The sequence below is a fragment of the Triturus cristatus genome, chromosome 4_2 (genome assembly GCF_964204655.1).
Source record: "Triturus cristatus chromosome 4_2, aTriCri1.1, whole genome shotgun sequence".
NCBI classification, from domain to species: domain Eukaryota; kingdom Metazoa; phylum Chordata; class Amphibia; order Caudata; family Salamandridae; genus Triturus; species Triturus cristatus.
The window spans coordinates 914,734,016-914,749,531 of NC_140586.1; the positions used below are offsets into that span (position 1 = coordinate 914,734,016).

General features: G+C 49.6%; 1 protein-coding gene across 9 annotated transcripts in view; it reads right to left on the reverse strand.

The window, feature by feature from the left end:
- The window catches only part of SZT2 (SZT2 subunit of KICSTOR complex), a 937,318-nt gene that overhangs the window by 478,550 nt on the left and 443,252 nt on the right, over positions 1-15,516 (reverse strand). For all 9 annotated transcript variants that reach the window (XM_085602961.1, XM_085602966.1, XM_085602963.1 and 6 more), the window contains one exon: positions 4,004-4,453. In XM_085602961.1, coding sequence (XP_085459087.1) covers positions 4,004-4,453 — 450 coding nt within the window. The remainder of the gene's footprint in view (positions 1-4,003; positions 4,454-15,516) is intronic.

The following is a 15,516-nucleotide window of genomic DNA, read 5'->3' on the forward strand; positions in this document are numbered from 1 at the left end:
CTTGCTCCACCTCCGAGTGAAGACGCCATTCGTGATCCATCATGAGCAGACGGCAGAGCTCGTCCACCCTTGCGTTCAGAGAACCTGCCAGGTGTTGAACCACCAGGGATATGCCGTGATGTTAAAGCCATGTACAAAGACCCCCCCCCCCGCCCTGTTTGTTACAGTATCACATGGCGGTGGTGTTGTCTGTTAACACCTGCACTACTCTTCCTTTGACAGAATGAAAGACTGCCTTCAGTGCAAGACCGACTGCCCAGAGCTCCAAAAGGTTGATGTGGAGACCGGACTCTGCCAGACACCACAGACCCCTGATCTCCGCCTCTCCCAGGTGGCCGGCCCATTCCAGGAGTGACGCATCCGTCACTACTGTGAACTCTGGTTGGGGAAGGGAGAGGGATCTGCTGCTGACCCAATCCTGGCTCGTGAGCCACCACTTTAATTGATGTGCAGTCCCCTCCGAAATCTGGACAATGTCGGAAAGATTCCCCTGATGCTGCGCCCACTGGAACTTCAGGTCACACTACAGAGCCCGCATTTGCCACCAGGCATGAGCCACCAGCAGGATGCAAGAGACCATGAGGCCCAGCAGCCGGAGTCAATCTCACCAAAATTCGGGTTAGAGGCTGAAACATCGGTGTCATAGCCCGAATAACCCAGACTCGCTGCTCAGGAGGATAAGCCCAAAAGTGCGCTGTATCCAGAACTGCTCCGATGAAAAGGAGTTTCTGAGAGGGAGTCAGGTGTGACTTCGGCACGTTGATAGTGAACCTCAGCGAGTGCTGTAAGTGGGAGACGACAACCTGGGGCGAGATCGCCTTCAACAGCCAGTCATCAAGAGGGGGGAAGACTGGAACCCCTGATCTGCGCAGATGAGCAGCGACCACCGTCATCACCTTCGTGAACATCCGAAGGGCGCTGGTAAGGCCAAAGGGGAGCATGGTAAACTGAGAATGTTCATGGCCTACTGTGAACCGTAGGTAACACCTGGGGGCTGGCAGGACGGGGATATGGAAATATGCGTCCTGCAAGTTCAACGCTACCATCCAGTCTCCGGGGTCGAAGGCAGACAGGACCTGAGCCAACGTGAGTGTTTTGAACTTCTCCTTCTGGAGGAAGCGGTTGAGGGCCATGAGTTCCAAGATTGGATGCAGGCCTTTGTCCTCCTTAGGTACCAGAAAGCAGTGTGAGTAGCAACCACGACCTAATTCTGGAACAGGGACCCTTTCAATAGCTCCCTTGGCCAATAGAGCTGCAACTTCCTGGCGGAGAAGGGCCAAGTGATCCTCCAACATGCGATGGAAGGATGGTGGCATGGAGGGAGGGTTAGTCTCGAAGGGGAGGGAGTAGCCCCTTCGGACTATCTGCAACACCCACCTGTCTGACGTAATGTTGTGCCAGAGGGGGGAGGTGATGGCGAATCCTGCCACCCACTGGCCTCTGGTGGCCCTGAAAGGTCAGACTAGAAAAGGTTGGAGGCTGCTGCAGGGGGGTTTATAGATGGACTGGCCCACCAGCTGGCACCCAGACCCACAACATCAGTCCCACATCTGCGGGAAGGTACCGTGAGGACGACCGGCGTCGAGCCGGAATCAGGCCTGGATCCTTGGGGGCCCTTTGGAGCCAAGGCCGAAGCCGCCGGCATTGAAGGTCCAGGGAGCCTAGCCGAGTCCGCTGGGCCTAAAGGCACGCCGGCGGCATCAGGCTGCCCAAAGATGCCTTGAAGCCCTTCGTAGAAAGCTCAAGGCTGGGCAGGGGACGCTCCGGCACCAGAAAAGGTAGGAAAACTCGGAGCCGTCCCAAGAGCAGGCTCCGAAGACTGAGCTGGAGAGCGACTACGCTCCGGGTCCTGCATCACATCAGACCACTGATGGGGAGAATGCGAAGAGCGACGCTGCTTCTTCACCTTCGTATTCTTTGACTTACCCTAGGATCTCGAAGACTTGGATGACGACTGGTGATGGTGGGTCCGCGACCGGTCCAGAGACCTTCCTCTCGACCAGGACCTCGAGCGAGGAGGAGCCAACAGCTGGGCCTCCAAGAGCTTTCAGAACGGCTCCCGCAAATACTTCGGATTCATGGTCCGGCAGTTGGAGCACGTCTTCAGGTCATGATCGCCTCCAGGCACCAAAGGCACAAAAGGTGGGGGTCCGTAACAACCATCAGGGGGTTACAGGTCTCGCATGGTTTAAACCCGGTCCGACGATGGGACGTCTCTCGTACACCAGGAGTCGACAGACTCAAAAAAGAAGTTGACAAAAGTCGAGAAAAAAGCTAGTCAAAAAGTGACTAAGAGGTAGCTCTCTTCGGATCTGCCCTAGGCTGGCGCGGAAAAAGAAAGAACGGACGTCAGCGCAAAGGGGCGGTGTCTAAGTAGACATCGTGATGTCATCCCAGGGACCACGATGCCGACAACGGACGTGGAGTCGACCGACGCCACCTACTGACGCGCAGGGGCACTGCTAGAGAAATATTCTCCAGATCCAGTCTGACATATGGGGGTAATTCTAAGGTAAGGAATCTGTAACTAATGGTCTCTTTCAGATCAATACCTTTGAGGGTAGAAGATTGCGCGCTGAGAGGAACCCGAAGAACAGTCTCGAACCGGAGCGCAGCAATAAACGTCCGAGCCCAATGGAGTCGATGACCATGTGCTCTGTCACCGAAAGGAGGAGTCACCTTACCTCGTGACTACGAAAGACTTGTTTGAAGAAAAAGAACTTGCAAACATCCAGACCCAACAATAGATGGCAGGAGTATGCAAAGCATGTGTATCTACAGCACACATGCCTCGAACAGAAAAGTCTTGCAAAAGCACATAACGGTGCTACAAATTTTCTCATGGATGGTTGCACAAGTCTCTTGAGAGACTTGTGATTGGCTCCACCCAGAGGCTGACTGTCAGCAACAGGATCCTTATTTTCAACACAATGGTAAGCAGTGTTGGTGTGGTTTGGGCGGTGTTTGCCAACACTATGGTCAGCTGTGTCTGTTTGGTCAAAGGAAGGATTGTGGTCGATAAGAGGCAGATTGTAAAGGAAGTCTGTCTCTGGCATGAGAGAGCAGATGTGGCCTGAAATCCAAAGCAATAGCAATGGATGAAGATGCCTCAAAAGAGGAGCAGAAACCCATAGAGGCAGATGCTTGGAGGGCATGTTACTAGTTAAGACATGGTCAGAGCTGACTTTTTCACAGTTTACATCCTTTTCAAGAATTACCCCACCTGAGGGGGCTTTCCTTTTTGATGGCAGAGGTTCCAGATTTGAGGAAGTGGACCAAGTTAGATAAAGGTGAGGGTGTATCTTACAGTTCCTCTTAAGAAGACAATTACCATTGGTTCTTCTGGGAAATTATGGCAGTTCCACTCTACATTGTCTGGGTCCAATCGATGCACAGACATTGGGGTTATTGCAAGGTCGAAGGCACTTGAAGTTTTATTTGCTGGATATTTCAGCTGTATTCCAAAGTAACCTTCAAAAAGGTACAGGTGAGATACAACTCAGGTTAATCTATCTCACAAGGCAGGCCGGGCAGTCTGTCAGATAAAAACAATTATATATTTTTTTTCCAGCCAAATAATGAAAGTTCACTTTGGTACAGCACAGTAAAATGAAAGGGATCTATTGTGGTTTCCACTCCTAATAGGCAGTCAAAGAATCTGATCATTACGGGCAAGCAAAGCCCATTCACAATCAGCTGAGAGCAAAATGATCCCAGCAAGGACAATAAACTACTACAGTGAATCTTCTATGAAATGTCTTGATACAAGGAGTCCCAGCCTGGAGACATGTGACATTTTGAAAGCATTTGACTACGAATGATCCAATGGTGCAGAAACGTTAACTGAATGCAACTGAAAGAGTTAACCAAACCCTAATTGGCAGTGAATCTACAGCAAACATTAAATGTGCCACTGTATCAAAAAGTACATATATTGGCTTCATACGTTTCCCATAAACAATGAGTCTTGGATCACAATAGTACAGCTAAGGTTATATCTTACCTCCTCACTAGAAATCTCCCCAGCAATAGACACAGGAGCCACGTCAACGCTCTGATTCAAAGGTGTTCTTTCTTGCACTTGTACCTCCCTTATGTCCTTCAGTATATTCATGCTTACTGATACATTGCCATTCTCCATGTGGGAAACTAAGGGTGATGCCTCGTTCGCAGGGGCCAGTTTCAGAGATTTGTCTCGATCATGCGACAGACCATCTCTTGCCTTTTCTCCACCCACAGGGCTCGCTATGCCCTGTTTCCTTTCAACCTCTGGCAAGTGAAACACATCTGTTGCCTGCTCCTCTGCCGGCTGATCATGGCTGATAACCAAGGTGGATGCTGGTGAATGAGCTGCCTCCAGCCTATGGGAATGCAGACGGCTGACGGATACATAGTGATAATCATAGGCTTCTTCGTTGAGCATATACCCTGGGAGGTTCACCCTTCGAAACTCCTGCAACATAAAGCAAATATACCACAAAGTATTAATGTCCACGTAGCATACTAGTTGCATCATCTGTACTGCAACAAAAAGGAAACTGTATTATAGATTCCAAGTAACTACAGAAATGACATTTTTCTCAGTAGATGACTTTAAAGCGACACATTTGATTGATTCCTCTCTGTACATCACTGCTGGTAATAGCACAGCAAGATATAATACCTGCTTAAAGTGAAATAAGCATGCGTCAATTAATAGAGGCATGTAGGATGAAATACTGATACCAAGAATCAACACTACATATTACACAGTCCAATTTGTGAATACAAGGTTATATCCCTAATCATTACCACCCTCTCGGTGCTACCCCCCCCCCACCCTCTAAATTTGGGCAGGAGCATGAAACCGGCTCATGTGTTATGTTACATGAAGTAGAATGTATAAAGCGTGGCAACCTCCCATAGGACTCTTGGTGCATATGGATTTCTAGGGAATATAATCTGTGCCATCAGTTCACTTTGTATTTAGCCCTGTTGTTGCAGTGGATAGGAAACAGTCTCAAGTCCTCGCTTTCTCTTCAATGCTTTACAGTGGCTTGGGCCTGACTACAGGTGGAAGCCCTTGGTTCTTGCATGCTGTTCCTGTAGCGGTTGCAGGGAAGGATGGGCACAGCCCATGTCTTCAACGTTAGAGGCCTCTCTAAGGAACACACAGATGCCGCTCAGCTCTATCTGCTCTCGCAGGCATTCCACATTCTCTGCCCAGGAACATGATGGGATTCTCAAACCCTGCTGAGCCAGGCAGACTCCTTCCCTATCTCAGCAGGCAGGCATCTAGGCAGACCCCATCTCTTCCTGCTGAAAGGTGCTATTCCCTCACCTCTGTGACAATGGTTGTCAGGCAGACAATCATTCTGGCTGACCAGCAGTCTTTCAAGTACTTCCTTCTTTGGTTATAAAGCACGTGAACATGATCCCACTTTTATACACATTTTCTTCTATACAGGGGCCATGGATCTAGTGTCTCAAACTTCAGAACCGATTTGGGGTGGTTCTCTTTCACGTATTCTTTTCAGACTGCTCTCCAAACACATCCTATCCTGTGTGTAAAGTGATGCTTCTCACAGAAGGGAGTATGGGGGCTGTCATCAAGTTGGCCGCAACTTCCTGTTGGAGAAGGGCCAGATGATCCACCGACATGCGATGGAATTGAGGTGGCATGGATGGAGGGGTAGTCTCAAAGAGGAGGGAGTAGCCCTGTCGGACTAACTGCAAAACCCACCTGTCTGATGTGTTGTTGAGCCAGTGGGGGGAGGCGATGGCGAATCCTGCCGCCCACTGGCAATTGATGGGACTGAAAGGTCGGACTAGGAGGGTTTAGAGGCTGCTGCAGAGGGGGCGCTGGTAGACTGGCCCTCCCGCTGGGCCCCCGACTAACGGTGGTGGGATCCACCTCCCTGGCCATGCAGAGGCTGGACAGCTTGTGCAGGCCTGTGGCTCTGAGAAGAACGTGGCGGAGCACCCCTTCCGTAGCCACGAAAGGGGCAAAAAGCAGCCTGCGCTGGGCGGGAGGTGGATGCGGGGCCTAAGGTTCTGGCCGCAGCTCTAGAATCCTTAAAGCGCTCAAGCGCATTGTTTGCTTTGTCGCCAAATAGGCAGCGGCCATCAAAGGGCATGTCCAAAAGTGTTGCTTGGACATCCTCCGCAAAGCCAGTGGACCTCAAGCAGGCGTAGCTTCTCAGTGTTACTGGTGGGGAAACAGTCCTGCCCAGTGAGTCGGCGATGTCCAGCCCACACCGAATGGTGAACTTTGCTGCATTTCTTCCTTCAATCAATCAATTAGGCATTTGTTAAGCGCGACTACTCACCCGGGGGGGGGAGGGTTAGGTGGCTCCAGTCCATCAAGGGGGGGTATGTCAAAGAGCCAGGTTTTGAGATTTCTTGCGAAGATGGGGAGCGATGTTGACTGTCTGAGGTGGAGCGGCAGGGCGTTCCAGGCTCGGGCTGCGAGGAAGGAGAAGGAGCGGCCTCCCGATCTGGTCTTTCTGGTGCGGGGGACCACAGCGTAGGAAAGCTGGGCAAATCGTAGAGTCCTCTAGGGTGCGTGGAATTTGAGTCGGCTGTTCAGGTATGCTGGTCCGGTGTCATGAAGGGCCTTAAGGGCGTGGGTGAGCATCTTGAGGGTGACTCTAGCTTCGATGGGGAGTCAGTGGAGTGTGCGCAGGTGCTGGGAGATGTGGCAGTGTCTTGGCAGGTCGAGGACCAGTCTTGCGGCGGCATTCTCGATGTTCTGTAGCTTGCGGTGAGGTTTTTGTTTATTCCGGCGTAGAGTGCGTTGCCGTAGTCGAGTCTGCTAGTGACCAGGGCGTGAGTGACGGTCTTTCTGTGTTCGACGGGGATCCATTTGAAGGTCTTACGTAGGAGACGGAGGGTGTGGAAGCAGGAGGAGGAGACTGAGTTGATCTGGCGGTCCCTTTTGAGCTCGAAGTCCAGGATGATTCCCAGGTTGCGTGCGTGGTCCGTGGGGGTGGGCGGGCTTCCGAGTGCGGGGGGCCACCAGGTGTCGTTCCATGCGTCGGGGTTTGGGCCCATGATGAGTACTTCTGTTTTATTGGTATTTAGTTGTAGGCAGCTGTTTCTCATCCATGTGGTGACGGCTTCCATTCCTTCTCGAAAATTGTGTCCGGCGGTATTGGGTTCGTTGGATAGGGAGAGAATGAGTTGGGTGTCGTCTGCGTATGACACAATGTGGAGTCCGTAGGTTCTGACGATGGGAGCGAGCGGAGCCATGTAGACGTTGAAGAGTGTAGGGCTGAGGGAGGACCCCTGAGGGACTCCACAGGCAGTAGGTGTAGGGTGGAGAGAAAAGGGGGGAGTCTGACCCGCTGCATTCTGCCGGAGAGGAATGAGCAGATCCAGTTGAGGGCCTTGTCTTGGATCCCTACATCGTGGAGTCTGCGTATTAGGCTGCGGTGAAAGACTGTGTCTAACGCCGCTGAGAGGTCGAGGAGGATGAGGGCTGCTGTTTCTTCTTTGTCCAGTAGTGTGCAGATGTCGTCTGTTGCAGCGAGGAGGGCGGTTTCCGTACTGTGTTTTTTTCTGAAGCCAGATTGGGAGGAGTCAAGGATGTTGTGGCCTTCGATGAATGTGGCGAGTTGGCTGTTGATGGCTTTCTCGATGACTTTCGCTGGGAACGGGAGCAGGGAGATGGGTCTGTAGTTTGTGAGGTCGGTGGAGTCTGCCAAGCATTTCTTCAGGAGGGGGTTGACCTCGGAGTGTTTCCAGTCGTCGGGGAACGTGGCGGTTGCCAGGAAGCGGTTGATGGTGTGGCAGAGCATGGGTGCGATGGTGTTTCGGCGGCTCTGTTGAAAATGTGGTGGGGGCAGGGGTCCGTGGGGGCCCCGGAGCGGATTGACTTCATCGTCTTTAGTGTGTCTTCGGTGGTGAGGGCTGTTCATCGCTGGCTTCAGGGTGTCTGGGTGACGGCGTGCAACAGCACGGGAAAACACAGCCCAGGCCTCCTCCAGGCACTGTGGCAGCACCTGCGCAACTGTGTTCCACACCGAGTGGGAGTAATGGCCCAATAGACATGCAGTGTTCACTGACCGCAGTCCCAAGCTGGAGGAAGAAAACATCTTCTTCCCAAGGTGGTCCAGCTACTTGAATTACCTATCAGGTGGTGCGTTAGGGAATGCGTCCTTGGACGTTGAGGCTTGGACTACCAAGCTCTCAGGGGTAGGATGGGAAGAGAGGGAAATGGGATCGCCCAGGGCCGGGTGGTGGAGTCGGGCAATCATCTTGTCCACAGGAGCCCCTCTGTTGGGCTTGGACCAAGTGCCCAAAAGGATGTCCGTAAGGGCCTCATTGAATGGCAGCAAGGGCTCCGAGGAGGCCGCTGCCAGTTGAAGCACCTCTTTTAGGAGGTTAGTCCTGACCGCTACAGTAGGAAGCTCGAGGTTTAGGGCCACCGCTGCCCTACGCAACACCACTGAGTTAGATGCACCCTCCTCCGTATCCACGGTAGGGAGGGATAGCATGCCAAGGTCTGGGGAAGTATCTAGACAACTGGCCTCACCCAACTCCTCTCTCCAGTCCGGTTCCTCCAACTGGTCTGCAAGAGGGTTCACAGACCCCTCCCAGCCCTCCTCACCCTCTCTTGTGAGCCACTCAGGGTGGTAGGAATCATCAGGGGAGAAGAGGTGTACAAAAGTACCTGTCTGCGCTGGTCCCGACATCAGACGACGTCGGTTCGGCTCTGTGTTCTCATCGAGGGGGAGGCCAGGGTCGACATCGGCTGGGGACACGACCGGCGTAGGAGGCGGCGGGGGTGTCATCACAGGATTTGACGCCGGAGGAGGTGTCACGTGGTCGACCGGAGACAAAGCTACAGACATCAAAGGCCTAGAGTCCCCAACCGAGTCCGCGGGGTCCCAGGGCACGCCGGCAGAGTCTACCTGCCCATAGATGGAATGCAAGGCTTCGTAAAAGCTTCGAAGCTGAGCAAGGGTCGCTCTGGCTCCGGCTCCAGGAAAGGGAGGGATGGCCGGAGTTGACCCAACAGGCTCCACTGGCAGAGCCAAAACGACTACCTTCCACTTCCCGTGTCAGCCGACGGGGAGAATGCGAAGGGCGACAATGCTTCTCTGCCTTTCTTGTGCTTCGACTGGATGTCCCACAACCTCCCTCTCGACCGGGACCTCGAACGGCACAGAGCTGACTGCCGGGCCTAGAGAAGCTGTTGGGACCGCTCCTGCAAAGACTTTGGATTAATGGCCCGGCAGTCAGCACACGATTTCGGGTCGTGGTCGCGCTCCAGGCACCAAAAGGCACACAAGGTGCGGGTCCGTGACCGACATAATTTTGCACCAGGAGTCGCAAGCCTTGAAGCCGGTCCGACGTGACATCACTCCATGCACCAGAAGTCGATCGACTCAAAAAAGGTTGCGGACTAAATTTGATTCTTACGGTACGCGGTGGATTGCGCGCTGTTAGGGGCATATCATAGCCCTACGCCTTTTGTCTATCAAAATATGACCAACTTTTGATTAATTTGAGAATGTTGGCATATAATTTTGCTCTGGACCAGATTACAAGTCCGAATAGAAACTTATTGTTGTGCTAAGAAGATTAGAACTCTCATGGATTAATCTTTGGGAGCTATCTACCATATATTGAAGCCTTGAAAAAGTTATTTATAACGAAACACGTGTCGGCTGCTGCTTTGATGACCGATGAGAAGATTATTTAATCAAGCCTTACAATATGGAAATTTAGTGCCATTACTTTTTAATATATGGTCTAAGTTGTATATTCCATATGTGTATTAAATTGTACAGCAAGCTTAAAAAGATTTCTTTGTTTGCTGTTGTGTTCTAAGTCATAAGCCCCCAAAAAAAGGGCATAAGGCTATTGTAGAGGTGTGGGATTAACAGCACGCAGACCAGGACGTTTAACGTAAGGTTTTATTGTGGAAGTTACACGTCTAAATCTGCTAGGCAGTCTCTGCTCCTTCTTTGCTGGCTCCGTGGTTGCGACGTTGGTGTTGGTCTTCTCTTCGGCTATGGGGGCGTTCTCCGCTGGCACTCCGGTACTCCAGGACCCACAGCAAGTATGTGAAGGAAGGGAGAAAAGGACCGTTAGGACTCTATTCTGGGACGCGAAGACACCCTAACACCGGGACCGGGAGTGAGGACACACCTACTCTTGTGTTTCAGTGCTGTACAATGAACTCAGTGTCACGTGTGATTAGTGCAGGGGTAGGGAAACAGAAAAGGGAAACACGGCGGTCTAAACGCTCTTTCGCCAGCTCATCAAGCCCCTGACCCGCTCCCGTACCTGGGGTAGCCACCCTCCTCCGGGAGAGTGGCACGGCGCTGCGTGAGTACGTTGGCCTCCTGGCTTTCCTCTAGGGTCCGTCGTGTAGTTCCCGTCTGGTTGCTCCACTCGGTCGTCTCCTCCGCTCTCCGATATCCGTCTCAGCACCTCTCCTCCCGTAATCCACTCCTCGGTGATGTCACACCCCGTGGTCTGGTCTTCCGCCCCAATATCCAATCCCGTGCGACCATGTGATGACGGGGGCGTGGCTTCCGCGAATAGGCAGTGCTGCTTAAAGGGACCCGTCTCGTAATCCACGTCTGTATGCTCGCGCATACCCCAATCGTCCTGCGGGTGGGTAAAAGAAGAAGATAGTGGGGGTGTAGGTAGCCACCAGTCCTGGTTATCCCGTACCTCCTCCTGAGAAGCTGTGACCCGTTTACAGCTATCAAACAATATTGAATTGATTTGAGTGCCGAGGTTGATCTAATAATTTTTTGATATTAGTACTACGTCCTTTGGGCCTTAGTGGACTAACACCTTAGGTAGTGGGGTGTATGCCTTTTAACCTTGAGGGGCACCAAGATTATGATGCTAATAGTTAATGCACACAGAGAGTGATGTGCTACCGATGATACCACCACTACCATTTGTAAATATTGTTGACTCAAAAAGGTGTTGACAAAATTCGCAAAAACAGAGTAAAAAAGTGACTTGAGGTCTGGAATCTGCACTAACTGGCGCGGAAGAAGAAAGAACTGACGTCAGCGCACGAGGGCGGCATTAAGTAGATGCTGCGACGTCACTCCGGCGACCACGACGCCAACCACGAACGTGGAGTCGACCGACACCACCTGCCGACACGCAGAGGTACTGCTGAGGAAAAAATTCTCCGGATCCAATCTGACGCCTGGGGTAATTCTAAGGTGAGAAATCCATACTTAACTGTCTCTTTCAGATACAGGGGGGCAATTCATTCCCCAGAATACAGTCAATGGGCATCATGGGACAAACGAGAACATTCAGCTGGGTCCCCTCCCCACCCCACTCAAAGGATACGAGGTCCGTGGGGTTGAAAAAGTCCTGCCCTTGGACTGGAGTTAACCTACACAGCAGGCCAGTGTGCTGCTCTGGAGAAACAAGCCTTTCCACGAACATGATATGGCTAGCGCCAGTGTCGCTCAAAGCAGTGACAGGGATTCCAATCGCTTTCATCTGGTGGAAGTGGTGTCTCTCCCCCACTCAGGGGTCACCAGTTCACTCGCTGAATCTACCTCCCAGCTCCCTGGGGACAACTTACCGACATTAGCCACACCTGTAGAGCTCCCACCAAGGGAGTCCCTCTGCTTGTGTCCTAGCTAGCTCAAAGTAGTGGGGTAGGAAATGGGGCGCCACGGGTCACAACCCACCAGAAGCTCCCCCCTGTTTCTCAGAAGAGGCTTGGGAGCCCCCTCCCCCCTGTTCTCCCCACTTGACTCTGGGACTTGTCTGGGTCTCTTTTAACCTCCTCACTTTGCTGGGGAGGAACCTGAACCACCCTCCTTGGGGTCACTCCTAGGTGCCTTCTTATGGATCCTGGTACTGAGCCAAAGGTCCTCCTCCTTAGCAGGCTCTCCGGGTTCAGTGAGTTTGCCATAAATGAAGTGTTGGCACAGCTACGGGAAAAGAAAGACTGAACATGTGCTTTCTTGTCACCAAATGTACCAATTATACAGTATACAGGTAATCTTTTACATCCCTGACCTTCACCCAGCCCTCCAGGGCTATGCAAAACGAATCCACACAATCCACCCAGAACTGATGGGGTAGCTTCTGACTGTCCCCAAACTTTGTGCCTGTACTTTTCTGGGTGCGAGGCCATACTTCCTGATAAGGATGCCCATATACTGAAACTCTTTCTTTTAGCCTGCGCCACTTTGATTATCTTTCTTTCCACAAGACTCCCAAGGCCCATCTCTTTTCATCTTTTTAATACCTTAGGCTCTTTCCAGCCACCATCAAGTTCAACACATCAGATTTTTAGTAACAGAGCAGCTTTATACAAAGTCAGTTTTATCACTGTCACATCAGCAGACAGTTTGGCTTCTAGTGTTTTGTCTGCAGTATTGGTGTTAACCGTGGTTTTAACAATAACCTCTAAAAGCCTAGAGAGTGCCGGGACCACAATCAATTATGAGGAATGATGATGCTAAATCAAAATTCTAAGGAGACATACATATTTTTAAATGCGTTTCTGCTCGCCTGAGGGCTATAAAGTGGTTTATATGCTGTGACTAAAATTAGGTGCATAGCCCAATACTTATATGTAAACTGAACGCAAACTTTTCTTGGTCTATCATCAAACAATTAAAGGATTGTCTATCGAGCTGATTATATCTTTATTTCTTCTCCTCAGTAGCCCTTTCCGCATCTATAAGCAAGAATAAATTGAAACAATGAAACAGATAACAGCAAAGTCTATGATGTGATCGCTTGACTTCAATGTTCAGAAGCTTTGACAAGTCCCAGGAGTTCTGCGGCAAGGCTCGAGATTATATCAGTCGTAAAGCTCTGCGCTCAGAGACTCTTACCAAGACAAACGAAGTTTAGTGAAACTGATGCTGAGGGCAGATAAGTGGCTTTAGGAGCTTGCAGAGAAAAGTATCAAAAGCTGTGGATTCAACATTCATCGTAAATCCTGGGCATTACTGTGAGGATCTAACAGCCTTGGCAGGTCTCAGCAACACGTATAGAATGCGCCACCAATAAATAGTCCCCATTAAATGGCTATGCAAAATGAAAAAATGGCCAGCAGCCCTGCAGGACCCATGCAAGATGTAAGTGACATTCAAGCCTTAGACACATTACCTCTAACAGGTAATACTGCGGCATTCATTGTCACTGCCTGCTCTGACCCTACACATTGGGAGAGGAACTGTGGAGACACAACTTACAGAAAATCAAAGTTGGTTACGCTGAGTGGTCAATGCACTGGGAAATGAAGAAGAATTCCCAGTCTGCCAAGCAGACTCTCAATCTACACAAAGTCCAACACCAAACGGAAGGGACTCTACCCCCAACTGGCTGGACAGATAGCATATGACATGGATCAGCTCGACAAGTGCAAATAAAAGTCAGAGTTATCTCTGAGAGACCTGCAGACTTGGAGCAGAGTCTTATTGCCTTTTGACATTGCCACTGGCAGACCGGCTAAGCGAGCCAAAGCTGGCCCCACGCAATGTGTACAGTAAAAGCCCCGCAGGCCTGAATGAGGATCAGTCAGATGACGACTTGCTGCTGAAGGACTCTTTAGGTCTGCTTCAGATTCAGTTACATATTAGACCAGTGACTGGGTTATTATTAGCGCAGTCAGAGTCATTAGCAGGTCAGGATCAAATATGAAAGGTCAACTGGCTTTCTCAGTTTTATTAAGTCTCTTGCTGCACTTGCTCTTTGACCCCAGGTCCATCACAAAAACTGCCACTGCAATCACTTCACTTCTTGAGATAACTTCTCTTTAAACTACCACAAAGGGGCCAAACAAGCAAGAAGGGCTAGTGTTTTTTGTTTCACAGCTTCCAGACAAACAGGAATAACCTCTTCCCATGACTGATCTACCCAGAATCCCATCACCACAGCTACTGGTGGTTGCCTAATTATGATCCTTGTACATAGTCACATTATCTGTAGGAAGAAACGTATTTGTGGGCAGACATTCCCAAAAATGGTCAGAGTAACAACAATGATATACGAGTTAAGAAGTGCCTGGCTCACCTGCGAGAAGAGACAAATCAACCAAAAACAATAGGCTACTAGTAGTCATAGGCTACCAGAATCCTGAACTAGATAAGCCGAGACAAACCCTGGGATAAGTCAGATTCTCTGAGGAAATATTTTAACATAATCTCTTAAACCGTAATTTAAGAAGAAATTAAACAAGATAATAAGGAAAAGAAGCAATTCGGCCAAGCCATCTCTTCATATCAGTAGGTCGCAGAGTAAAATAATTAAAACACAACTTGATGAGCTGGAACAACATATTATGGCAACTGAATAAATTATCACAGAGCAAAAAGTAGCAATCCAAGAATCTGAATAAAAAAATCTTAACTGTCAAAACAAAACAATAAGGAGAGCCAATGTTAAATATTTCAGTATCGTTGTTAAAGAACCTGAAAATGCTGGACTGCAGCTTTGGAAAACCAAAGAGCTGACCGGCTCCTGCTTCAGTGTTTCAGCGTAATCCAAGTGCAAACATATAACAACATCCAATCATCGTCTTCTTTGCAAATGATCAACTGAACAAGACTTCCAGTGCCCATGCTACACTGGAAAATGGATGTGACATATTGTTGCATGGAGCCATCAGAATTGATGCTCTGTATAAAGAAGGCAGTTGAGCAAACATATGTGTTTAATTTCATGGACCTTGATGTAATGGTCTAAATACAGGAATATTCAAAATCAATTATGGAGGAGAAAACATACTTTTGAGAGTCTGATGAAAATCTAAAGATACTATCATTCGGGCCAACACCTTTACAAGACCAAATTATGTTCATACAAGGATGAAGGTATCTCAGTAAATTTATGATTTTGTTTATGGCAAAGAATCTGGAGTAGGGCTGCCTGACCAGTCTCTGAGAAGGGTACCAACACGACTCCTGCTGGACCCAGACTCTTCTTTCAAAGTCAGGGTAAGACTTTAACATACTACATATGAGATGAAAGAGGGAGAAAGGACATCAGCTAATATTAATGATAGCTTACCACCGTCTCTAGTAAGACAAATCCAACTACACGCTCGTCAGGGGTCTAGTACTCTCCTGCTAGGACAGTAGAAGATCTTCTGCATTCAACCTCTGCATTATATAAATGTAAGGGCAAAGCTATGCGACAGCTTATTACATGAATGGAACAATAGCTTCAACTACAAGAGCTATATTTTGCTATCAATGATCGAAGTTGCTTTACACAAATGTTTATCTCATTCTGTTCAAACCACAGCAGTGAGTTGCAGTTGCGATACTAAATAAATGTCTTACCGCTACTCTTTTTCTCTTTCGCCTGGCCTGTAATCTAGTATGTTCCCAAAACATGTACATTTTATTGACTCTTCACCTTATTGTGGCATTTTATACGGAATAATGCACCCCCCAACTGTGCACTATAAGGGTACTGCAAATTACGGAGTTCTGTGTCTATCTACGGGCAGAAGGCTGCAGATCGAGTCCTTTTATTATCATTTTTTATATAAATTTGCTGGTATGTTATTCCTTATTT